A 26,434-nucleotide genomic window follows, 5' to 3' on the forward strand; every position below is an offset into this window, starting at 1 on the left:
CTTTTGGGATACCCCTCTCCAGCATGCAGTGATGCCCATCTCCTGGGTAGTTTCTTAGCAAACCCCTCAAAGTTCTGCTTTCTGTAGCTCTTGGCACTTTTGGGGTCCAGAGCAAGCCCTCGTGGCCCGGCTCAGCCCCCAGAGTTGGTGAGCAGTGGCCAGGCGCCCAGCTGGCATGGGAACAGAGAGCTCATCCCAGGGGAGATGGCTGAGGGAAGAAGGATGCTCTCTCTGTGGGGTCTGTGCAGGTCCTGGCTGTCCCCCCGGTCTGTTTGAGATCGGGCTCTGCTGCAGCCAACTCTCAGTTCACGCCTGGCAGTCACATGCAGTCAGGGACAGCAAAACTTCACCCAGGGATGTTTTGCTGGCTTTTCACCACAGCCAGACTGATAAATGGCTGTCTCCGCGCCTGTCTCCCTGGAGAGAAGCTCTCAGCACTCTGGCAGGTTGCGAGGTGCCAGAAAACGCAAAGCCCATTGTTGCTCTCACTTTTCTCCTCGCCTGCCTGTTCCCAGCCCACGCTGCAGCCACCGCGGTGCCCGTGGGGCACTCGGGGCTGGCACAAGGCAGCGGCAGCTTTGTAGAAGGGGCGAGGGCTGGGCTGTGTCGGGGATTTCCCGGCAGAGCTATCGACGGGAGGCGGGGAGGTCTGTATTTACCAGTGATCTATTATAGGGCAGCAATATTTTTTCATGTGCTCCAGGGCTGTCTGGGCTCAGATCTTACAGATGATGATTTAATGTTCAGAGGATCATGCCTTGATTTTGCTTTTTCTCTCTCCTCTCCTTTATCCCTGTGATGTATCTGGACGTGTTAGCAGAACTGTGAGTGAGCCAGACCCACCACCCTCCTCCCTGCCATCAACACAGAGGAGCCTGGTGCTGTTTTTCTGTTGTGTGCCGTAGGAAAATAGGGATCAATAACCCAGCTGTCAGCCCTGGGTCCAGGCACATGGTAGGAAGCAGTCCCCATTATTTTAAGCTCTCTCCAGAGTCTAGATTCTCACAGTCTCTGATGCAGAGATGCCCAGCAGAATTTTGTCCCTGCCTCAGCTCACACATGAGCTCGCAGCAGAGCCTCTGCTGTGAAGATGTGCTCTCTCAGTCCAACAACTAGTGGGTATGGGCTGATTTTTCACCCCTTTTGAAGCAAAAGTCACATATCTTATACTTTTTTTTGTCATGTCAATTGAACTCAGACTTAATTTCTATTCTCAGCAAACAAGTTGCTGCCCTCTCCTCCTGCCACTACCCCCATGTTCAGTGATGTGCTAAGACTATAAATAATTGAAGGCAGGATCTCCTCTGTTGCCTTTTTTTTGTGATTTGTATTCAAGGCTGCTCAGGGTCTGTCTCAGCCCAAGAAGCTGCACAGGCCACGGCTGAGGAGCTGTCGGAGTGAGGGATGGTGTGAGGATTCTCCTGAGAGTGCAGGTGTGCATGGCAGACATCAGCAGCCAGCCTTGACCATGTTCCTCTTGGAATGAAAGCCACAGGGCACAAGCTCAGTACATACAGAAGTTTTATTTTGTTCTCAGGAGAAAGACTGAGAGAACCATCCTTATATGACATCAGATATTTTACAGAATATAATATATATATATATAAAAAAAGAAATACATATGTATTAAAAATACCTTGCAGTTACATGACATAGCCAAGAGTACAGTTCATAGTGTATCTGCAAGTTCAACCTTCCTTAGGCCTTTTGCTCCTCTACAAGTTCTACAAATGGCTTTCTGGACGATAGCAAAATGTCAGAGTGGCTCATCCACTGTTCGCTTCTTCATTTCATGACAAAACCAAAGCAGGAGGAGAAAGAGAGGCCTGAAGGAGGCTACAGGCACAGAGAGAGCACAGCAGGCAATTTTTTCCTGTTGCTTACAGCTCTAGGAGGGCTTTGCTGGCAAATGAAGGAGAAGTTGTCCCTGATGAAGGAAGGTCAGCTCACCTGACCTTGTTCTTTTTTGGGACTGCATGGGCCGTGGAGAGAAGCTGGGGAGATATGAATGCTTCTGGTGTGTTAGGCGGGTTTGAGTCCATCTAGAATGACTTGGACACCTGTAATAGGCCACAAGAGCCATGAACAAACACTGAACACCTTTGGTAGCCTGTAAATCAGCTAAACCAGTGGCCTCAAAAGCAGTTAAAAGGGACTAGGTTCTTGCAAGAGTGAATAAACTGTCATGCAGGACTGACCAGGCCCCTGAGAAAGAGGTGAAAGCCAAGGAAGGGTGTTTTATATGAAATGATTCTGCTGAAAATAAGTATTGCTTAGATACAGCCAATGTGAAGCTGTCTCGTGTTGGAAAACTTTGGGGGGTTTGCTATGGCTGGAAACCACAGAGCTAATTTGGGCGTGAGACTGGAGAGGGCTTGATGTGATAGAAGATTGGAGAAATTTTGGTGGCTGGAGGTGAGGGCGATGCTGAGTCCAAGCCCTGCTCTCTGTCCTTGCGTCCTCTGTGGGCCACTCTTCCCACATGGTGGGATACAGGTATCCTCTTTGGGCTGGTGCTGTCTTGGCAGCCATGGCTGAAGTCTAGGGCTAAATGGGAATGCATCCTCACATCCTTGGGGCCCAGTGGGCATCACCTGAGATGCTACCAGGAAGGGATGTTTGTTTGCAAATAAAAATAATGGCAATCCCCCGGGACTCTCTCACTACTCCTTGCACAAGAAAAGGTGTTCCCCAACATGGGTAACCTGTGAGGCCCATGCCTGCCCACATGGGTTTTCTGCACTCTCCATAGGCTCTGAAGCTCTGTAGTTGCATCTTCTGATGGACAGATTTTGCCAGAGAGTCCTGGGGGTGGGGGCAATTCCCTGTGCACAGCGCAAAGCTTTGGAGTCAGAAAAATGCTGCCTCAATTGTTGTGCCTTTTTCCTGGCTTGGAGAGAGGCTCTCTGGAGTATGGGTGAGGTTTGCAGATGGGCAGCACATGCGGAGGACACCAGCTGAGATCCTGCCCTTCGTCCCCTCCCTCCAGCTCCCTAGCAAACATTTCCTAAGAGCACAAGCGAAAGGATGCGGGACCAAGCGAAGCAAATGACCTGGCAAGGGCTTGGCGTGCGTGGAGTATCGTGGCTATTGCTTGCAAAAGACCCGAGTCTGGAGCACATTAAACAATAACAACAACAAGAGAGGGAGCCGCGGTGGCAGCACGCTGCTTAGTCACTCATCTCTCCAGCTCTGGGTCCAGGAATGTCCACCTCTCTGAGGAGCCTGTTTTCTGCTCCAGCCAGTCCACATAGTTGGAGACCTTGGTGTACACACCATACACCTGCTTGCTGCCGCACTCCTCTGGGCCACCCCATGAGACCAGCCCTTGGGCCACCCACCTCCGTGTTCCTGGGTCCTGGATGACGAAGGCTCCCCCACTGTCTCCCAAACAAGTGTCCTTCCCCCCCTCATAGTAGCCGGCGCAGAACATATTCTCAGTCACGCTGTAGTTGCCGGAGCGCGACTCGTAGCTGGTCTTGCACTCGGCGTGCAGCACCACGGGCAGTTTGACATACTGCAGGATGTCAGACAGGGTCCTCATGCCCGAGCTGATGATCTCGTCCACCGTGATGTTGGGGTTGGAGATCCCCCAGCCAGCCACCAGCCCCAGTGTGTTGGGGTGCGGCCCCTCCAGCTCGTGCTCAAACTGGGGCAGGCAGACAGGCATGACATACTTCCCCATGGTCACCTTCTCCTTCAGCTTGACCAGGGCGATGTCGTGGTTGTAGTTCTGGATGTCAAACTCCTCATGGAGGATGATCCTCTCCACCGTCCTGTTGACAGCTTCCATCTTGTTCCTCACATCATGAAGGGCCAGATAGATGGTGACGTGCTCCTTGGAGACGGGGATGACGGTCTTGTCCCGCCGCTGGGACCGGAGCACGTGGGCAGCCGTCAGCACCCAGGACTCTGAGAGCAGGGCCCCGCTGCCAAACCATTTGTCATTGGGCACCCGGGACATGTCCTCCACCACAATCAGGGCCTGCCAGGGGAAGAAGCCAGGCTCTGCGTTCCGCCCACCGATGATGCGCTTGATGATCCCAGGCAGAGGACGAGCTGGCCGGCCACACACTGGGGACAGAAGGGACAGGACAGTTACTTCCATCTTATTTATCTAGGGAACAAATGAAAAGGGGTATCCATGTAGATTACATGATGCCACATGGCTGGTTATCTTCAAACCAAACACTCTCTTTTGTCCTTTTTGGTTTTGTTTTTCTTTCCATTTTCAGTTTCTGGAGCGATTTGGCTAGATCCACACCACTTCTGAAGCAAAAAGGCCAAATGAGTAATCCTATAGCCTCACTGTGACCTGTGAGCTCACCCAGCCCTTCCCAGACCTTTCAGGCACTTGCCTCGCTCCTGCTCAGTGGGCCAAAAAACCCAGGGGAATGATGGTGGGAGGACTGGAGCTTGACATCAGCCCAGTGAGCCCAGTCTCACTCCTAACTCTGCGACCAGCCATGAGGTCTGTGTTCTCAGCCATGAAAACATCCATGGCATTAGCCCTCCTGGAGTTGCTGTGGCTGGAGAAGGCTTGGCCATGGGATGTTGCCTAGCACCATGGGCTTTAATCCTGCATCTCGTCAGCACAATTTTGGCAGCCAAACCAGAACCCCTTTGCTCAGCTCTTAAACAGACCCAGAATTAATGCCTGAAGAGCCCTGACTTGGTGCCTGGTTTGATTCCAGGAGCTTTATCCAGGCACAGTGTAAGGAAGAAGAGGGACTCAGGATGCTGAAGGTGGCTCTGAGAGGGCTGGACAGGTTGGGCAAGGACAACCCTGTCCCTGGGGAACTTAAGCCTTGAGACATGGCTGTTGGTGCTGGGGATGATTCACCCCTAATCACCCCAGTGGCAGAACTGTGGAAGGGGACTCCCAGGTGGCTTGGGGGTGCTGATGTCACCAGGAGGTTGTGGAAGCCTGTTTGGGCTTGTCCCTTTACATCTGGAAGAGTCCTGAATTGCATCAATTCAGGTGCTGGTCTCATCCCTCTGAGTCTGCAAAGAGAGCCCAGATCCTCCATAGGAAGTGCTGGCACTCTACCCCAATACCACGTCTGCCCCAATCCCACCTCTGCTGTGGGGGGAGGACACAAAGCCTCACAAACAGGCTGTCTGACCCCTCAGGGTGATGGGATCAGGGCTGAGAATCAGTCTTGGAACCAGTGCAGAAGCACTGAGAGCTGCTTATGTGGATTTGTTGAGGATAGGGTCTGTCTCTAGGAAAAATGTAACTCTCGCAGGGAGGGAACATGGGGAATGTGCCTCTGCATGTGCTCCACACCCCTGTCTTTCCCAGTGCTGAAAGGAATAGAAAACATGCTTAGGAAAATAATTCCTGTGTCCCAGCCCAGCTGCTCTGCTGCACCAAAGATGATGGCTGTCCCAGGGAGATGATTTTAGAGGAAGTGCATCCAGCCAAATATTTATTCTATTAAATTACATATCAAAAATGCTGACCAGGCTGCAAATGCTCCCACTAATGGCAGAGGCAGGCATGGAGCAGCCTAGAAGAGAGGTTCCTATTGATGGGGAGGTGCATGAGACACAAGGGAAGATCTGAAGAGCAGCTGGCCAGCTGTTGCCTGCAGATGCGGATCTCAGGAGAGCGTCACTCTCTCTCTGGGATTTTCCATTTTCCTGAAGGCTCTCTGACTCCTGTCACTAATCACAAGGCCTGGAAATGGCCCATGAAAGCAGCTATGGCCCCAAAGCTGTCCCCGTATGCTCCCAGCTCAAATTAGTTCAGGCTGAAACATCAAGCAGAGATGCAGAGAGCAGCTGCCACAACAAGAGCAGCCACAGCCCTGGTCTTGGAGTTTTGTGGGATGCAGGGAATCTTAGGAGTCCTTCCTCTAGCCTTGCAGTGGCTCAGCATTGCTGGAGAGCAGATACTCTCCATGGGGCTGGGGCAGTGTCTGAACCCCAGGGTGGTTGAAACTGCAGCTGCTGCACGGCAGCCAGATCCCTGCACCTCTCTGGAGAGCCATCCCTGTTCATCCCATTACAATCCACACCCAAGCTGCCTCCAGGCCCTTGACGTCCCAGCCAGCCTGGCCCCATGCTTGGCTATAGCCAGAAACTGTCCCAGAGACTTTTGTTTAATCCCGAGCAGGCGCCTGGCCTGGAAACTTGCTGGCTGCATGCATTTCTGCCACTGCTGAAAGACTTGGGACTTTTCCTTCCCTGCAAAGCAGTTGGGTTTTTCTGCAAGGCTTGAAGAGGTGATAATTGCTACTGGATGTGTACACACTGCCAATAGGAGCTGACAGCCAGGTAATGCTCTGCCCTTGGCTAAAGCTGTCTCCAGGGATGCTGGGGGCTGAACATGGCTGCTGGTTTCCTTGTCTGCTGGTGGGGAGCTTGGGGAGCCCTGACCTCTGGGATGGCTGGGAGCCCAGTGCCACCACTGCACCCTGGCTGTCTGGCCAGCTGGGATAGCAGGAAGCCTCATTGCCCACCACCCTCCTGGCTATGCATTGTGGCATTTGGATGTATATAGCTGAGGCATGTAGCACTGTCACCAGGAGAACGGGTCCTGCATGGCATCATGCCCCTGCTCCATGCTCTGCACCCCTCCCAGTGGGAAGCAGCTGCTCCAGCAGCAGTACCTGGTCGGCAGGATGGCAGCTTGGTCCCCAGCTCCTCGCTCCTCCACTGCCCCGATGCATCACAGGTGTAGGTAGCTGGAAGAGAACAAAGTGTAACCTGGGCTCTGGTCCTGGCATGGGGGGAGTCCTTTCCAGTGAGGAGACTTTGCCCAGCTGTCAGGACCCTTTGAACCCTTTTTCAGAGCGGGAAGTGACCTCCCTTTTAATGCCCTTTGTGCTCCATTCCTGGGGGGCCATGGTAGCCCTGCCCTCATGCAGGGACATGTCTCCATCCTCAGTTTCATTGCCTTGAGCTGTCTGGAGGGCTGTGCTATGGCTTCAGCCTCTGCTGGCAGCTGCCTCCACATAGAAATGCTGCCAATGCCCATTCTGCTAATTCATACGAGATGCTGGGACCATGTGCAGGGAGATATAAGCAGGGAGACAAGAATGTGAGGAATTCTTTTGGCTTTGCTTTCTGAAGGAGGAGAAGGAAGAAGGGCTGGGGTGTGTACACACCCTTTCCACTGCCCAGAGCTGGGTCTAAAGAGTACAGAGACCTGTGGTGCTGTAAACCACCTTGTAGTTTTTCTGTGGTTGTGGACCAAGGGGGATGGTAGGAAAGACTCAGTCTGATATGATCCCACTGCTATCTGTTCAGCTTTGTCTATGCTGAACATTTGGGTGCTGGGATGAGGAGCCTTTCTGAGGCTGCTGGACCTGGTGCTGTCTCCAGCAGCAGCTCCTTTCACAGAGTCATAGAAAATTTCACAGTCTGCAGGGAGCAGATGGCAGGGTAAGAAGGCAGAACGCAGAACACCCACGCTGCTCTGCCAAGGCTGTGAAACACTTAGGCAAAGCAGCAGCAGGCAGGGCCAACTCCATCCTACCTCGTTGTGGAGCAGGATTTGTCCAGTCTGACAGTCCAGGCAGGGCAGACACAGGGTTTGGTATGTGTAGGATACATCCACAGCCTGCTGTTTGCAGAACACCCTGGAGCTGCCAGCCCAAGCTCCCCCCACTTGTGCCCCTCATGCCCACCCACGCTGTGCCGTGGGGACATGGTATGGCCCCACTGCTCACCAGTGCTGTTGGGGGCCATGTGGTAGTAGGGGTGCTGGCAGTGGTACTGGATGGCTGCTTGGTAGGTGGTCAGGTTGCTCCTGGTGGAGAAGGTGACAAAGCCATGCTCCAGCTCCGGCGGCGCTTTGCAGTCAGCAACTGAAAGCCAACACAGAAGGGGGTTGAACCCTGTGCTGTATCTTGGGGTGTTCAGCCAGCCAGCAGGCAGGTAGTGCTGGGCTTTGGCATGGGGTGGTGGTCTTGTGGGGCAGACCAAGGGCCTGCACAATCTTGCATCCCCTTTCTGTGTGGCACTGCAGGAGGCACAGCCTGACACAGCCTCAGATGGCAGCAGAAGGCTCTGTCCTGGCAGGGCAGCCTGGCTCTGTGAAGCCCTCCCACGGCCACCCTGCACAGACAGGGCACATGAGTCACACCATGGAACACCAGCAGGATGGGCCACCCACAGGCTGTGTGACCAACACCACTCACACTGGTTGAGACCCCCATCCTAGAAGCCCCGCCTCCATGTAGTGTAAGATCTCTCTGCTATAGCAGTGAGAGGGGAAGAATCCTGTTCTGACAGGTGAGGTCTGTTGTGAGATGGTCCCAGAGTGTGTCTTTGCATCACAGAACTGGGCAGGGAGAAGCAGGCAGTGATTCACCAGCTGTAGAGCTCATGCACAAGGCTTTGCTGAGAGCACAGGCCTGTCCTTCCTGCTCTGGTCTTGCTCACCAAACAGTGCTGATGAGCATTTACAGATCAGGTGGAACAACCCTTGGTCCTGGCTGTCCTATGACAGCAGGAGATGAAGGACATTGAGTGTGGCTTGGCTGGTCTGCTCTGCTTCACCCACCCCTGGTGTTGACTCAAGGTCTGATGGAGGGAGAAGGATTTCAGGATGCCCTTGCCCTTTCCCATGGTCTATCCATGGTCCCCTTTCTCTCTGTGATCCCTCAGAGTGCCCTGCCCAGCCTCTGCCCCCAGCCTGTCCCCCGTATTGGGTTTGTGCCAAGCACCCCAGGAAGGACCCCAGGCTATGAGAGGGTTCATTTACAGAATCTGGGAATCATCCCCTTAGAGCTGCAGCTTCCTGCCACGTGGGCAGTTCACAGCACATCTAGGTGATGCTGTGCAGCCTCTGCCTACCCCATACTGGGGACCTGCCCCAGAGGAGGCAGGAACCAGGGTCTGATCCTGCCAGGAAATGAAGTGCCGTGGAGCTGGGTTCTTCTGTGTTTAGGACAAGGGGTTGAGTAGGGAAACAGTGACTTTGCAGAAAGCAGGTCCTGTGGAGCAGGGATGATGTGAGGTCTGTGGGTTTCCATGTGCTCCAGAATGTGAAGGGGATGAGGACAGCAGTCCTAACTGATCCAGGCTAACAAAGAGAGAATTCACTAGACCTAGTAGCTGGAACTAGAGATATGTACCACTGCTCAGGATTGCCTAATTGCTTGGGTGAAAAAAATGTGGTTTATGGCAAAATACTGCAGCTCATCATTCACCACGGTACCCTCCACCTTCTGCAGGGACAGAAGGTGGTGGGATGAGTGTGTGGGTGCAGGCAGGCTGGGTGGAGACTTTGGGTATACCTGTTTCCTTTCGGGAAAGAGGGAATGAATGTTGGGGGACCATCCTGGCTTGCACCTCTACTCTGGGGTCATTTATGGCTGCAGGACAGCATTTACTGGCCCACACAGCCCATCTCAACCCTGTGTGTCCCTCAGGTCTGGGCAGGCCTGATCCCTGGAGAATGGGCTCTTGTAGAGAGGCATTGCCTCACCAGTGTCCCAGGTACTGCTGAAAGGGTGAGGGGAGGGTATTTGTTCTGTGAGCCTTTCCAGAGTTTTCTCTCAGGAAAGGGGCCGTTTAACATCTCTGTCTTTGTAGGAACAGAAGTGGATTGACCTACCCAACACACACCTCCTCCTCCTCTCCCAACCTCTGGTCCACATCCCGGCATCCTCCTAGTGAAGCCTCCAATGCCCCAGGGACTACAGGGCGCATGCTCATGGTTCCTGGGGATGTGAATGGGGCCAGATACCAGGCTCTGACCTCCTTCAGCTGCAGTCAGCCTGAGGCCAGTCCATCCTCACCTCTGCTGGGCCAGCCACGGGGAGCAAAGGGGAAGCAGAGGAACATCCGTCCCCCTATGTCAGTGCCAGGCCTCGGTGCCTGCAGGGACGGGCTGGTGATGCCAACCCATCCTCCAGGCCTCCTTGTCCGGAGGGTCTGAAAGGCACCAGGACTCTTGGAGACAGGAGAGGAAGGAGAGTTTCTTATTTGCGATGTTGGGGCAGTGAGGATGGACAGTGGGAGACTGAATCCAACCCACCAACCAACCAACCAGCCGTGCTGCAATCCTTGCACAGCAGCTGCCTTGGAGGGGGAGCCGAGGCAGCCCAGGAATCCCAGTGGAGAGAGAGGGATGCAGGAATGCCGGCAGCAGCACTTGGTCCCCCTCGTGGGCCCCCTTTCCGTGGGGCAGCGTGGCAGTGGCAATGGGGGGGCTCGATGCCAATTTCCTTCACCCTTCTCGAGACGGAGTTAAGAAAGCACCAGGCGTGAGGGGTTAAGAGTGCCATGCCGGTTAGACAAGCCACAGAGATGGATTTGGCAGCCAGGCCAGTGGAAAGGGAACCTGCCCTGGGTTCTGGACAGATCAGAGAGGGGCATCGAGACAGGCTGCCCATCGGGGCGGCACGGCCAGCGCCAGCCTCACGCGGCCACTTGCTCCGAGCCGGCTCTTCCCTCTGTCTGGTTGTCGGCTCTATCTGCAGCTGCACCGAAAGCAGAGGGGAAGGAGGAGAGCAGAGAGAGAAAGCCCAATTAGTAGATGAGCAGAGAGAGACATGCAGGAAACCCAGCCCCCAAAACACCAGAAATCGTTAATGAGCTCCCAGTGAACTGTGCCAGGGTGCCGCGGATGCCGGCTGAGCCATGGCCCTGCTGGGGACACCCTCGCTCTGCTCCGCCAGGGCAGCCTGGGGGCAGTGGCTGGGAGAAGCTGTCACAGGTTTCTGTTTAGCCCCTCCATGCTATGGAGCTGGATTTTATCCACCTTGCTTTCTATTTTCTACATTGTTTGTGCCCTGCCTCTCACAGACATCCCAGGGAGGTGGGAGTCTTTGCGGACCAGGGGCCTAAATTGCCCATTTAGGGGCTTCTTGGCTTTCCAAAAAGGTCTTAGAAATTAATGTAGTGGGTCATATTACAGAAGAAGGGATCAGTTCCAGCCCGGCTGGAATAATGCAGGTAATAATTTCAATTTTCCTCAAAAAAATAATACTTTTTGATGTTAAAAATATTTACCTGGATTTTGTTCTATATTTTAGACAATGCAAATTTTTTTTATCTGGTCACTGTTCAAGCTGGATAAAATCAATGGGAAACTGTGGTAGTGAGAATGTAGGAGTGGGGTTTTCATCAGTAGGACAGAGGTATCACTGACCCCACACTTTTTAGGGAGCCTTTTCAGATATGAATCTATTTAACAGGTCTTAGAGCCAATTTCCATTTGGGAAACGCAGATTAAAACTCCAGAAATACTCTTTCTTCTAAGGTAAGATGCACAATATTATTAGAAGATAGAGTTTGCCCAGATGAGAGCCTGGATCCCAACACCCTTCGAAAGCATCCCCTCTTGCCTATCCTGTAAGGACCTGGGACAATCTCTGACCATGTTTGCTGCTTTTCTCCTCTCTGGGCCAGACTTACAGCACTGAGCAGCAGTGAGAGCCTCTCTGAGGGCTGAGAGGTTTTGAGGGAAGGGAAAAAGTGTGATCTCCTAAGCCTGAGCTGAGAGAAGAGCTGGGTTAGATGAAAGAAGAGATGATTCAAATAATCACCTGTCCTTTCAAATGGCATTTCTTTTCTTCTCCCCTTTTCTCCCATTTAAAGGTTTGTAAATATCTAGACAATTTTCTCTTCCCTTTAACTTATCTGACTAGTGCCCAGTTTAGGCTAGTACCTGGCACCTCTCTAATGCCCTGCATCTTAAAAGCCTCCACTAGGAAGGAAATTTGGACCAGGAACTAGATTATCCTAAATTATCCCATGTTTATCTGACAGAGCCAGTTCTCAAGATCCAAGCTTGCTCTTTCTTTGACAGGGAGACAGCGAAGTGGCTCACAAATCAAGTTATATGAGTAATCTAAATAAAAGCACCAATCTCCTGCTTGTGGCATTTGGCCTGAGCCCCATTACGTTATCCAAGAACAAGCCAAAAGAGCTTTGCAGGGTTACGTAGCCTCTCTGGCTGGGTTTGTGTCTCTGAGTAAGGAACTCCACACTGTCAGGGCAGCTCCCGTTAGCATGAAATGATTTTAGCAGGAAAGGGACATTGACAGGGTAGGGAAGGGTGTCCTTACTTTTGCAGATAGGGATCTTGTTACTCCATGTCCCATCCTTCAGACACTCGATCTGGAAGGAGTCACTTTCCACGTTATCCTGTGCAGAAGGTGCCAACAACAACAATAAAAAAAATCAATGTTCAAGGCAAAAAAACCCCAAAAACCCTCTCAATAAAAAGGTAATTTCTTGATGATTTAGTCAAGTTATATCCAGCCTGTCCTGGAAGAGGACCTTTTAAGCTAAAAATTACAATAAAATAATAATGAAAAACTTGAGGAGTTTTCTTGTTGCCAGCAACTCGGTGGCATGCTGAAAGCCAGAGAACTGGAGTCATTTATTCCTGTTGTAAATGATGGGATGGGTAAGGAGGCAGCTCTGCATGAAGGATGGGACTGGGAGGAGATCAGAGAAATACCCAAGTCCATATCGGAAGTCAAAGTGGGCTACTGGCTTGGAGGGAAGACAGCCACACCGTGAGTCAGCCACGCTCCCTGTGGTTCTCAGCTATTTCCCAGAGAAAGCCTGCCAACATCCTGCCCCTCTTGACTCACTGAAGATGTCCCCAAGTCCCTGAGGACCTCCCAGTCAGTGGAGGCTGGCTTCTGCAAGGCTGCTGAGCCAGTGCCCATGGAGGTGGGGGGCAGGCAGAGCCCTGGCAGCTCCCTCAGGGCTTTTGCTGTCTTTTTCTCTGGCAGAGGTTCCAAGCCTGACATTCTATGAGCTTGCTGGCTCTGGAGGGATGCTGAGAGGGTGGTTCAGGAAAGTGCCATCTCCTCTCTTCCTCTGCAAATTTGGAAAGGAAAGGTGTTTGCTCTCAGAGGAGGTGTTTTCCTTGCCCCTGGGAAGGGGGTGACGATGGTGTGTGATTTTGTTCGCTCTCCCAGAGTCACAATAGCTTTGGGAGGAAGCATCCTCTTCTTCCTACCCATGTTCCCAGCTCCATGCCGTCAATCCATACCTTCAGCACTTTGTATCCAGTGTTGCAGCTGATGACAACCTGGTCTTTGAAGGTGTACTTGGCTTGAGAAGGCTCAATTTTCCCATTGATTGGTGGTTGCACCATTGGGCATGGGTTTCCTTCGAATAAAAAGCAGATAAAGCTAAACAGAAGAATAAATGGCACAAAGTCCCAGCTCTTCCACCCAGCCCATGTAGCAGAACCTGAGCATATCTACCTTGCTTTTACTCTTAGTCTACACTGGTACAGCTCAGCCAGACTCTTCCAGAATGCATGGAGGCTCTAGGTCTTTCCCTCAGTCTGTAATTCTCTAGCTTTGAGCATTATGAATCTGGGAGCTAATAACAGTAGCTTGTGCAATTATCCTGCCCCAAATTGCTCTGCTTTGCAATGTGGTCTTGTTTCAGAGCCCATTTGTTGTAGGGAAAAAAAGCACCCTTTGGAGGGAGGGCTCTGTGTTATTTTATACCTCTCCTCTTGTGATTTCTGGAACAGATCCTTTCTGGAGACAGGATCATGGATCACCAAACCCATGGAGCCCAGGGTTTATAAAGCCCTTCCCATTCCCAAGCCCAGCAAAGAGAAGAAAGCAGCAGGAGTTACCAATTGCTGTGTATGACAGCTTCCAGCCCCTGTTCTCTCCAGAGTTGTCACTGTGGAAGCGGATCTGCACACTGTTGGTTTGGGTTTCAATGCGTCCTGGGGACTTCTCTCCACAGAAAGGTCCAAACTCCTTTTGGCCGGCTTTTATCTGCCAAGGCAAAGATGAGTGGGTGGTATGAGGGGGCTGTTTGATCCCTGAGGCCAAAGAATGAGGCTTGCAGTGGGGTCAGTGGGGCTTTAGCACAACGTGGGAGGATGTGAACAGTAAGAGGGTCACTGTTGGCTGACAGGGTCAAAATCACATGTGGTAAGAGACATGGGGCCAATGGAGCACAGGACTCCTGCTCATTCCTGTTTAGCCTGGGGTGATTTTGGTCCCATCACCAGGGCACTGGGGACACAAAAGTTGAGTGAGAGATGAGGAGAGTGCAGACCCCAGCTCACCTTGATGTGGTCATAAGGACATGTCACCTCGGGGTGGTCTTCCACATCAAAGCTGTCCTCGAAGTTCAGGGTGATGAAGAAACCCTCCTCCAGCTCGATCCGGTACAGGCAGTCTGAGCTCTTGGGGTAGGGACTGGGGAAGTCAGCACTGGTGATCACCCCGTTCCTCTGGGTGTAGAGATTGTCACTGCACTCCACTGAAATACAGCCATGGCTCTGTCAGCGTCCTGACACTCATGTCCCAGATCTTCCCACACTCAGGAATCCTCCTAGCGCAATGGGGTCTGTTGGGTGGATCCATGAATTCCAAATACGGGTCCATGGATCCCAAATATGTGTCCATGCAAGAAGAATCTCACACAGCGAACTTCCTAATATGCCCATGGCACAGAAGCCCTGGGCTGAGAGCTAGTCCCAGCTAATCTACCTGGTGCAGGTTCAGAGCAGAGACTAAACCTTTTAATTTCTCTGATTTGAGGAGTTCTATAGAGCTTAGCTGAGGAGCACAGCCCCTCGGAGGAGCAGTCCCAGACAACTGGTTTGTAGGGGAAGTGGCACCTCATCCCTCCTGGCAGCAAAAAAGGGCTGTCTTGTCTGTGTTTTGGTAGGCATGATGCATTCTCAGGGACCCTCTGTGTGCCCATCCCTGTGTCTGGGCCATGCCTGTGTGGTACCTTTGCAGGTCCTGTTGTCAGAGTGGAGGATGTAGCCGAACCTGCAGGAGCAGTAGTACCCGCCGATGTAGTTGTGGCAGTAGTGGTCACACGCCAGCTCCTCATCACTCTTCTCCAGGCACTCATCCACATCTGGAATGGAGTTAACAAGGAAGGGAGGTCACCCTGCAGCTCTCCACACATCACTCCTCATGGGCACATTTGCCACAACACTGAGAAGTAATCATCCCACAAGTTGGGTCACATGAGCACCCAGTAAGCCCCACATGGCCCAAGGGCTGCACACAACCTCTTTTCTTGCCAGAGAACCCAAAGCTGACCTGGCATGTGGTCCTTGCAAATTTGGTTCCCTATCCTAGCAAGCAGGTCCTGCAGGCTCAAATGCTGCTTACCCACGGCAGTGTAATGGGCATCAAAGCCGGTGAAGCGTTCCTCATTGGAGAAGTCAGACCTGAAGGTGAGCCCCATGTAGGGCCCTGGGGACAGGATCACTTGCTGTCCTGGAGCCTGCTCTGTGTCTGTCGAATCCCTGCCACAGAAGGTTGCCAGCTCCTGGTCCTCAGTTTCAATCTGTTAGCAGAAAGAAGGGGTGAGCCTGGAGAGCTCACTGTGTGTTCCCAGGAGAAGTCAGACTGGGATTGGAATCATCCTCTGAACCCAGGAGCTCACGTCTCTGCCTGTGCTTGCCCAGCCTGTCCCCTGCAAGGACTCACCAGTGTCTCCATGGGGCACAGGGACTCAGGTCTGCCTGCTCTGCCTGGAGGAATTTCTGGAGCTGATTCCAAGTGCAGGTTGCATCCAAGATGTCAGGAAGAGCTGGGGGGGTGTAAGGGGTGGTTGGAGGCTGGTATGAGGATGTGGGGAGGCAGTGCAGAAGAAGGGGTGTGAAAATCAGCCCTGGGCTGTGCCATTCCCACTCAGAGCTGTAAGTACCTGAGATGCTTCCCCTCACCTTTTCCCGTGGCTCAAACACCAATCCAGACAGCAGCATCTGTGTGAGGAGCCCACAAGATTCCCTGCCTATGGGTTTTGCATCAGCTCAGAGCAGCAGCTGTGATTTGTTTCTGTCCCCTGGGCTGCCTTTGGACAAGCTTGGTCCTGTCCCTGCCACCCAGGGTCTCTGTCTGGCTGCAGACCTGTGGTTCCAGGCACTGCTGGGACTCTGACCAAGCACCCAGAGGGCTGAGGAAGAGGAGTGATGAGCCAGGGTGCCCTGTTGTTTTGTCAGCACACTCAGTAGTCTCTATGTGCATCCCTTTAAAACACAGACTTATCTGTGCCTTAAAGCACTGTAATCCCTGCAGAAAACCCTTCAGTCTTCCTTAGAAACCCCCTCCTTCCCTTTTTCCTTGCCGTTTTCTCCAGCATGAATCCACCTCCTTTGTCCTACACATCCTACACATCCCATCCCCAACCCCTGTCTCAACCTCGACCTCTCCCAGGCAGTTCCCAGCACCCTGCCTGCTTTCCCCCAGGGGATTTGAATAGGAATAAGCCTCGGCAGAGGAATGTGATGAACACCACCAGCCAGCCAGCTACCGCTCATGCCAAGCCGCTGCTATTGAGGCTGTGATGAAGTTTGCAGCCCCCCAGCACATGCCTGGGAAAAACAGTCATCTGCTTGGGGGTCCGTGGGGTCCTGGAGGTGTTGGAATGCTGTCCCTAGCTTGCTTGGCCTCAGCAAAATGAGACTCTTCTGTGACTCTATCCCTGCCACCTGGAGACCCTCAAGTTGTGCCTGCTGGGGAGGGTCTGGGGCTGAAAGGGAAATTTCCCAGGGCTGAACAAACAGGCGGAAACTCGTTCACACCAGGGAAAGCCAACATGGAAATGGCAACTCAGCATGCCTTGACATTGCCTCGAGATATTTTCCATCCTCTCATACAAGCTGGAGCTGGCCAGAAAAGAGAGACACTTTCCGATGATAAATTTTGGGAATTTCGAGAAAAAACACGCACTCTGCTTTGGGGACAAAAACCCAATTGAATTTTCTTTTTTTTGTAACAGCATTCTGGGGCAAAAGAAGAAAACAAGTAATTTGGGCTCCATCTGGTTTCAATCCCTTTGAAATATACTGTGGTGCTTTAGAATTGCTTTTAAATCTGAAAGATTGTTTTGAAATGAATTAGTGTTTCAGACTGAAAAACGGGAGTGCCATCACCAAAGGCAAAGGAAAAAGGCATTTCAGCCCTGACATGCAGACTTGGCTGCACCAGCACGTGGGACACAGCCTCTTCCACAGAAAATACTTGTTCTTAAGGATATCTGTGGGAAGGAGGAATTTCCAGCCAGCTGCTCTGTGTGGGGCTGGTGGCTGCCACCTCTGCCAGGACTGGAGAGCCACTGTGTGAGCTCCTATCCCTTCAGCCCTAGAGAGTGCAGGACCTGCAGCACACAGCATTGCCAAAGTGCGGGAAAAATCTTCCCAGTGCCCTGTGTCTTGTCCTGAGGATGCTCCAGCCATGGGGCCAGCCCTGACACTGCCCCCAGCATCCCTGGACACAGCCCTGGAGCGGCAGGATGGGGCCCAGGAGAACTGTGCTCTCCTCACTGGAGGTATCCACAGCTCCTTATCTGAGACGGGTCCCATGCCCCGAGCCACAGGGAGCAGAGGCAGCCCTTCAGCAGTAAACTAAACACAGAGGTCATCATCTCTGGTTAATATTTGCTGCTTCTGCTGGGGACTGTATACTTTTTTGTAGATCATTTACATCCAGCGAGCAGGCTGGTAATTAAATCCTGGTTGTTTGTTTGGAGTTTCTCCCTCTCGGGTCATGATGTCGACGTTTTCACTAGAGAAGATGTGTCCCTGAGGGAAATATCAATTGCCACAGAGAAATTCCCTGTAAAAATACGCTGAAAGAATCCTCCTTTGAAAAATAAAATATAGTGACACCCTCGTGCCTTAAATTTGCCCTTGGCAATGCCTCCTGCTGTCTTCCCTGTTTCTTCTTGCATCCTCAGTCCCTCATTAAGTCTTCTGCCCTCCTGGGTGGAGGCAGATTGGAGTCCCCCCCTCCCCGGCTGTGGCTCTGTCCCTCTGCATTTTGGCTGGTGCTGTGGCTGAGGGGTGCCCCAAACTCTGGGACCCCTTTCTGCCCCACATCGATTTACCCCCTTGGGGGCAGGAGCTGGGATGCCCTAGCTGGCAATAAAAAAAGGCTGCCCCAGTGCATGGGGTGCTGGGGATGCTGGGGAGCACAGATGCTCCGGAGGTGCCTCCTGCAGCCAGGGGGTTAACAAAATGCCAGGGACACCGAGGGGAATTTGGCCCGGCAGTTTGGTGTCTGCTGCCGGAGAGGAGCAGGCAGTCGTCAGCACGGAAACACAGCCGCCACCCGCCCCCCCTCCAGCCCTCCAGGAATGCACTAATTGGACTGATGAAGGCCAAACATACCACTTGTAATATATATTAATGGCTCATTAGGCAGAGAAATCGCAGTGCTGGGCTGAAGACACTGGGAACATGACATGGGGAGGAGACACTCAGAGCCAGGGCAGGGCATGAAGTGGCCCCCGCCGAGTGGCCCCGCGGAGAGTGGCAAGAAGGCAACACCCAGAGCAACGGGACTTTTTTTCATAATGCTGCTGCTACTGACTGCTGGGAATGAAGCAGGGACAGCCCTGCACAAGCGTCTGTCTAAGTCTCCTGGAGATCCTTTCCCCGAGATATGTCCAGGGTCCTTTCATATGCAAACGTGAAATTGCCCCGAATTTCCATGGGACATACGGGGCAGCCCTGCCATGGGGGACAGAGGAGGATGGCTGGTTTCCTGTGCTGTGGATTTGGCTTGGTGTCCAGAGACTGTCCCCTCCCGCATGGCAGCTGCACCCACATGCCCTGTTTCTGGGCAAGGCTTGTTCCCTGGAGGTGGAAAGAGACCCTGGTGTCCTGCGAGAGCTGCTGACTTGCTCCCATGCCTGATGCTCCTTCTTTCCCTGCACTGGGGTAACTGGTCCCCAGTGGCACAGGGGAATGGCCAGTGCCACCAGGCACCTCTGCATGGGAAAGACAAGCAGCAAAGCCCTGGGCTCTCCCCTCCTCCCAGCTGCTGCCTGGGGTTTGAAGTGCTCCTCTTGTGACCCACACTCTCAGGGAATGAATTACCTCCTAGCTGGGGCTGGCTGACAGGACCAAAAGAGAATGCTCTCCTCCTGAAACCCCAGTTCATGCCAAACCTTGATTTGTGTTTTGTGTCCCTCATTTGAGGAGAGGAAAGTGTACATGGGTCCTCTTCACCCTTCCTGCAGCCCCAGGCTGGGCATTCACTGCCCTGAGTGAAAAACCAAGCTTGTTCCCTGGTCCTGCATGTCCCCCGCCAGTGCCTCATCAATCATTGATGGGGTGTCCCTCCATCTTCATTCCAATCAAGGAGCTGGCTGCCAAGCTCTTGGGGGCTGATTTCATTCCAGGCCTTGACTGAGCAATGTGCAAAACCTCACAGACTGGCTCAGATCTCTATAATAAGCTTGGGGATTTACTCATGAAGGCCCCTCAGAAGTCAGGACTTCATCACCCATCTCCCTGCCTCTGTCACAGTGCTCCTCAGTGACACTATTCAGGCCACTTAACCTGATTTTTTGGTCAGGGCTGTGGCTTTTTGGGTGTCCTGGGCCAGTGCTGCAGACTTGTGTGCCAAGTGTCCATTGCTGACCCCAGAAAGGGGGACAAGCCACAGTGAAACCCTCTGCAAATGAGCAACCCCCACATCAGTTCCCTGGGGATGGTGATGAGCTGGGCAGAGCCTGCTGAGCAGCACAGCAAAGGGCAGGAGGAGGAAGAGGGCAGCCCAGGGTGGGTGGCTGCTCCGTCTCTGTCCCCAAGCTCCTGGCAGGTGGCTATCCAAAACCTGAGGAGAGGCTGTGTCTGGGGCCCAGGGTTTGGCTTCCTGAGGCAGCGTGTGACTGGTGTTTTCTACCTGCACGGGAACCTTCTCCAGTTGGGGATTTTGGGGATGGCTGTTCCTCCCGTTCCTCCTGGCTCACTTCCTTACTGAAGTGCCAATCCCCACTCTGCCATCCCCGTTTGCACAAACAAGCCTCCCATCCTGTGAGCATTTCTTTAGGAGCCACGTTATTTTTATATATATACACACATGTGCATGGGTGCCTGTGCATATATATAAATAAACAGCTATTGTTTTAATTAGCCATTGTTTCAGAGCTCTGGAAACTGTTCCCTTCTACAGACCACCCCGAAGGCAGAGGTCTGTATGGGTTTATAACTTGGATCACCCTGAGCTTGCCATTTGGGATGAGTTTCTACACCATTTAAGAGCGTGGGTGTGTGGGCAGTCAAGGGGTGAGTGAGGGAAAAGCCAGGGCACAGGGGCTTTTTGCCTGTCCTGAGCTGAGTCCCCACCTGCTCAGCCCCTTTTTAACCTCTTTCTTATGGCAGTCAAAAGGATGAAGACCCTGAACAAACAAGAAGGTGTTTCTTCACACACACACAGGCATATAATCCTATCTTTAACCTGTGCAACTCTGTGGCCAATGGTGCTGCAGAGATTAAAGTTACCCATGAGCTCAGAAAGCAGTGGTACAAGTTCATGGGTGGGGAATCCATTGAACACCATGGAACTTAGAGATCCTATGTGTTTCTGAGCTTCCTCACTGGGACCAGCAGAGAATTATGGAGAAGCACTTGTATGTGCCAGGTCTATAGCTTTATTCTATAGCTGTGCACTGTGGCCTCTGTCAAAGAGGGGGCTGATGCTGATTTTACACCTTGTGTTGGTGTGACAGAGCTGGACACACAACTCAAGGAGAAAAACAGCCACAGAGTCATTTGCTGCTCTCCTTAATGCTTTCTAAGCCAGTGGTTTAGTGGCATCAAGATTGCACCCTTACTCAGCAGAGTAACCTCTGGATCTCCTGTAATCCATCCATTTTCATCACTTTTCAAATGTAATTCTGTGGTGGAGGCTCCGCAAGCTGAGTTACAGCCCTGAGCAAATTTATACAGCTGAGATCTAAATCCCTGTGAAAAATACCGCCTTCTTATGGAAATCCAGAGCAGGGAGAGATGTGGTGCCAAGTTGGCACCATGGCCAAATAACAGGGAGCCTTATGAAAAAGGGAAAAAGAGCAGGGGGTGAATGCTGGGAGGAGGGATAAAGCTTGGAATGGGGAAAGTTTCCAAGAAATCTGTTCCTTGAGCTTATTGGGGTTTAAAAGCAATATATCTCTATATATGTCCCTGGCCCTTGTGCTTGGAGAAGATCCAGGAGAAGCAGAAAGAACTAATCAAACCTCAATGAGAGCTGTTAGTAGCAGAATGAGTGCCAGCACAAAGGGGAAATTAAAGCAGGGAGCAACAGATCCTAGAGGAAAAAACACACAAATGTCTGCTTTGTTTTCTTAGGGCAAGAATAAAACAATAATTTAAATTATCTGGCAACTAGCACCAGGGCCAAGTTCTGTGGTTCCAGACCTGGGAGCAGGCTCCACCTGCCTCTGTATGGAGGGGGAGGGTGGAGCTTGTCCTGGGTGATGGTGTAAGGTATGTTCAGCCAGGCAATCCTAGAAAGCACCTGCTTGCTACCTCTGGTCTGCCAGAAGCACCGCACTTGACCATTTTCAAAGATGTGGAGAGCCCTCTTGTCCTGCATGTGAAGGAGACCCCTGCTTGGAGAAACCTGTGGTGCAAAAGACAAGGTTGCTTGTGGCACTGCAGTGCGTGGCCACCACAGTTTTGGGTGGGTTCCTTCCCAGATGTGAAACAGACTGAAATATTTGGAGGTTTTGGCTGTGACAGCTTCCTGGAAACCTCCATAACAGCCTCAAGTTCAGGTCTAACCTTTCCCTTTTGCTTCTTGCAGGGCTGGACAGGGTGTCCCAAGAGCCTGAAAGGTGTGGCCAAGGATCCAGGCTGGATGCAAGGTGCACTCATGGCCATGGCCTGGCAAAGTGTGCCCAGCTCAGGGGCCCTCCTTGCTGGCATCAGAGTGGCACAGGCTGGTGCTTTAGCCATAGGTTTTTTATCAGCCCACAGGTGTGAAAATCCCACTGGATGTAGTAAGAAATAGGTGCCCAAATACTTCCAGGAATCTGTTCCTCTGTGGGTAAGCTCTGACTCTGGTGTCCCACTCACTGTTAGTCCAATGGATGCTGCCATCTTACCTGTGTTCTCCCCATGGTCCACTGGACTGACAGCTCCTGAGCCAAATGAAATGGGGAAAACTGTCTTGTTCCCAGCTTTTCCAGCACTACCCTTTCTCAGCCAGCCAAGCAGGTCTGCCGGCTACCCCCCCATCTGCCCTGAGATCTAGCAGCTCACCTTCACATAGTCGTATTCACAGAGGTAGGATGACTCCAAGTCAAAATGCATGAAGTACAGCTTGATTTTAAATCCGTCAGGCACAGAGATGTTCCACGTCATTTCCGAGTCACTGGGATAGGAATCGGGGAAGTTGGGAGACTGGATTTCCCCAAACATGTCTGTCAGCTCGACGGCATCTGCCACACAGAGCAGCAAGGCACAGAAGGGCCAGGCCAGGGGGTACCTGGAACACACATGGGAGGAGATGAAATGAAACTCTGGCAGTGACAACACCTGTTGAAGGCTCATCTCTTTTCCCAGGTGGATTGTGCAAGAGGAGGTGCAGCACCATGGCACCATGAGCAACCCCTTGGGAGGTGGGGGTGGGAGCTGCATGTGGCTCCCATGAAGGGAAAGCCCCTTTGGAAGGTGGGTGACACAGATGCCACATGTGAAGCAAAGGCTCTACAGCTCCCAGCCAGCTTGAGGAGCTCGGTGTTTCCTATGCTTCTGGGAGCAGCAGACATTGGCAACACATTGGTTAACTAATGGGGCTCTGGTGGGCAAATCTTCATTTAACGGAAGAATAAACATAAGGATGCTTAATAAAATAATGATGCTATCTAAATCGGTTTAATGAAAGCATCATGGCAATAACTGCTAAGTATCATTATTGTTATTATTACTGCTTAGCCTCGTCCTGCCAAATTGGGATCATTAGCTCTCAATAAACAGCACATATCTTTGCAGCTGGGTGAGGATGGAACCAGGCCTAGCAGTGCAACCCAGCTTGTTACACTCTTTCTCTTCTCTTCTCTTCTCTTCTCTTCTCTTCTCTTCTCTTCTCTTCTCTTCTCACCCAAAATGGAGAAGCACACAAAGGCTGAGATCCATAGAGACATTGTCATCAAATCCATCTTTAAAAAAATCTTGGCCTGAAGAGTTTGTCCCACCTTGTTACCAACTTGTTTATCCCAGAGGAGGGCAGAGAGGACAGGTAAATCTGAGGTGGTCCAGCTGACTTCACACCATCCTTCAGCTTCATTTGACAGGAAAAGGAGCATGAACTGAGTATTTCTCTGTGCAAGGAGAGAACACCACCCGTGCTAGAGGTGTGAACACAAAAGCCTGTGCTATTGCATAGGACCCAGAAAGAGGGGCAGACCTCAAGCTTTTTACATATACTGGAGCATACAAAGGAAAAGAAACATGCAGGAAATTAGAGCCATTAGAGATGAAAATTTCTAAAATAGGCACTAAGGCCTGCCAAAGCCTTGTAGGTGTGTACCACAGACATTAGAACTACTCGCACGTACACGTACACCTGGTTTCAAAATCAGGGCTTGATTTAGGTATGCTGGTGAGGAAATTGAAGCTGCATTAGTGGATTATTTTTAACCTATCTGTGTTCTTTCAAAACCAGGGCAATACATTTCTGGGGTTCATTTGTGTAGTGCCTTCACTTTTCTCAGCTCTTCTTTACAAAGAAGAGTAAATGGGAGCTGAGAAATTTGGATTGATTTTTCTTTTGAGCAGAGTGAGGTTGAACATGCCTTTTTCTGACAGCTTTTCTGAAACCACAAAAATGTGTGAAGGGAAAAACTGTTACTCCTCTGGTCAGAGTACATGCACGGGGCTGGATGCTCAGCTGGTGTAAATGGACATCACCTCCTCCATTTCAACAGGCTGTTTTCTGGTGCAGCTCTGCTTTCCCCTAAGCAGGGGAGGAAAAACAGCATCAAACTTCTTCCCCATGACAGGAAAGTCTTATCCTTAAGTGAATGTGATAAATGACCGTGGTGTGCGCAGAAACCCGAAGCCCCCGTGCAGCAGGTCCCGCCTCGCTCGCACCTTTCGCCCTCGGCCGTGGCAGAGCAGTGTCCATGCCCCGATGTCCCTTGGCTTTGCCGGGATGCCGGCGTGCAAGCTGCGCTGCGGCACGAAGCCGGGGCATGAGCAATGCCTTGCTTGCTCACGGACAGGCGAACCGGAGCCCTGGTCATCATAGAGAAACCTTCCTCAGCAGGATGGCCCCCCCTGCCCGGCCGTGCCCTGAGACCACCGAGTGCTGGAGCCCGGGCTCAGCCCGTCGCGGAGCTACTCACCTCATTTTGCTGCTGGGAGAGTTTCCCGGCGGATTTGGTGCGGAGGATCGATGGCTCGCTGGCGGGGGACGGCGTTGCCTGTTTCCCAACGCTCGGCTGTCCGCCTTATCTCTGTCCGGAGATTTGCAAGCGTGTGTTCGCCTATGTGTGTGTGCGTCTGGAGTTGTCTGGCATTTTCCATGCAGGTCACGCCTTCCCGTGCCTGCAGCCGTTCCCCACATCCAGGCAGGCAGCAGGCAGGCAGGCAGACCTGCCCGCATCCGAGCCCTCCTCCCCGCCCGCCTCTCCCTCCTCTCCGCCGCGGGGCTGCCCTGCGCTCCAGCATTCAGCGGAGTTTTTGTCTTCCCTAATCTCCAGAGTTTTGTGTGTGTGTGTGTGCCCATGCACATTGTGTTTTCTCTCTCTTCCCCCCCCCTCCCCAGCTTGCTTTGCCAGATGGCTAAAATTTGCCTCTCAATAGGGTCTGAGGCTCCAGCAAAAACAGAAGGCAAGAATGTGTGAAAAAAAACCTGTGCGGGGATAAATAGCTTTAGTGGTGGTGCTGCCGCTGGGATCGGCGCTCAGGAATTGCTTTCAGCATCTCTGCTTAGTGCCGAGCAGCGTTTGGGATGAGGATCTGGCTTCCAAGAAACTTTGGAGTTGTGACAGTCCGGATAAAATCAAGCCCTAATTTGCATCCTCCTGTAGAACTGAGGAATTGCTGGATTCATTATTTTGTCCCAGGGCAAAAGAGCAACTTTAGATGTGGACTCTGCTCAGGAGTGAGAACTTTAAACACTAAAGTTCCAGGTTTTGACTCTGACTCCCTCCTGTTCAGGAAACAGGTAAAAACACGAATACTCCCTGCTAAGCCAGGGGAGATTCATCTCCCCTCCCTGTGCCAGGCACAAACCAACTCAAACTACCCTGTCTGCATAGCCAAGCGGGAAGAAGACCTATCTGGGCTGCAAATAAGGGAATAGCACGTAGGATGTCAAAGGATGCAAGTGACTCCCTCATTCAGAAGTCTCCTTGGACACACGAGGAGCAAAACTTTCATAGCTGTTTACCAACTTCAGCTTGAGCTGGTTAATGTAAACCCTGCAGACATCCACTGGCAGGCACGGATACACATGCGGCATGTTAAAAGGCACTCAAAAACAAGAGCTGGGAAGAGGCAGGGAACCAGGGATGTGTTGGCACCACTCCTGGAGCAGCAGCTCCCAGCCCTCCCGGACTCCACAGCTCGCTGATGTCAGGCTGTGGCGCTGCCGTTAAAGGGGCGAGGGCACTTCCAGCCTCTGCACAGGCTTTGCCCTTCCAGCAGTCCTGGAGAAGCTGGGAGGGAAGGGGATAGAATGAAAAAAAGCAGGATTTTCCTTTTCCATTCCTTGTCTTAGTGTTTTGGGAGATTATGGTTCCTTGGCTTCCTGTACAGAAGCTGCTTCTCTTGTTCCCATGAGTCTCTCATTTTGTACTGAGAAAGAAATGGTACCTAAGAGACATGGTGAAATAAAATAGAAAAATATGGGTGGAAAAGCACTAGAAAAACAGGAGAAAGGCTCTGAGCAAAGGGAAGATCTCGATCTGCCATAGTTTGTAGCTCTATTTGGGAAGTTTTAACAGCTTATCACTAAACAGACATGAGCTCTCACTCATGCTAACACACTCAGGCAAGCTGATCAAACTAATTAATATGTAAGCAATGTGTCAAATGCAAGGATTTATTTTTGCAGGCAAGTGTGGTCTTGTCTGAGCCCTGAATACACTGTGATCTATTTTTTCCCCTGCCTGTTCTGCAGGGTGGGTCCTTCATACATTCATTTTTCCATCACAGCAGCCTTCTATAGCTTTTCAGAATGGCTTCTCTAATTCAGGGGCAATACTAATTCTGAAGTGGCATTTCCTTTGCCTACTGATGCTTCTTTCAAGACAGATCACCCCGGGTCAAAGTCAGTATTTACACTTCAAGACTGGACTGGGAAATGTAAGGTGGTAAGAGAAGCTCTGCATGTTTTTGGACAATGTTGGTGGATGCAGCATAGACTTAGAGCATCCATGCTGACCGTGTAGGCTCTGGAAGGCAGGAGAGGATGCCCAAGAAGCAGGACATTGCAGATCCCGTCAGCAGCCCTCTGAGCTGATTTCCCTGCTGAATCCTAGGGCTTTTCCTTGACCCAGTGCTTGTCCCTATCCCCTAACGCCCCTGATGTGCAGAATCATATCTCCCTGAAAGCTCATGCTGATCAGCTCAAGATTCAGTTTTTTCCTGGCCAAATCTTACCCAAGACATTGTGGGCTCCTAAAGAAAGTTGAGAGGCAGTGGCTGAATGGCCACAAATTAAATTCTGCTGTAACCAAGTGCCTAAAACTACTTGCAGCCTCCTGCATCCCCACT

General features: G+C 51.9%; 1 protein-coding gene across 1 annotated transcript; it reads right to left on the reverse strand.

Annotated features, from left to right (window-relative positions):
- Window positions 1-1,504: 1,504 nt before the first annotated feature.
- MASP1 (MBL associated serine protease 1) lies at window positions 1,505-24,348 on the reverse strand. The gene is made up of 11 exons (XM_085069368.1): window positions 24,058-24,348; window positions 21,971-22,196; window positions 15,084-15,261; window positions 14,692-14,823; window positions 14,018-14,214; window positions 13,574-13,721; window positions 12,971-13,089; window positions 12,030-12,108; window positions 7,680-7,817; window positions 6,618-6,692; window positions 1,505-4,074 (listed from the first exon to the last, which is right to left on the reverse strand). The coding sequence occupies exons 1-11, from the start codon at window positions 24,315-24,317 to the stop codon at window positions 3,179-3,181; spliced, it is 2,448 nt and encodes an 815-aa protein (XP_084925494.1). The 5' UTR covers window positions 24,318-24,348; the 3' UTR covers window positions 1,505-3,178.
- Between the last annotated feature and the right edge of the window lie 2,086 nt (window positions 24,349-26,434).

The sequence above is a fragment of the Lichenostomus cassidix genome, chromosome 9, assembly GCF_008360975.1.
Source record: "Lichenostomus cassidix isolate B80296 chromosome 9, HeHo_3.0, whole genome shotgun sequence".
Taxonomy (NCBI): domain Eukaryota; kingdom Metazoa; phylum Chordata; class Aves; order Passeriformes; family Meliphagidae; genus Lichenostomus; species Lichenostomus cassidix.

Bases quoted from the DNA above. Each gene is read 5' to 3' on its own strand.
- MASP1 (XM_085069368.1), bottom strand. From the start codon at position 24,317: ATGCGGGCAGGTCTGCCTGCCTGCCTGCTGCCTGCCTGGATGTGGGGA. The intron at 14,215-14,691 runs GTACCACACAGG...GCTGTATTTCAG, and splicing joins TGACAACAGGACCTGCAAAG to TGGAGTGCAGTGACAATCTC. The intron at 12,109-12,970 runs GTATGGATTGAC...CCTTCTGCACAG, and splicing joins CTGGATACAAAGTGCTGAAG to GATAACGTGGAAAGTGACTC.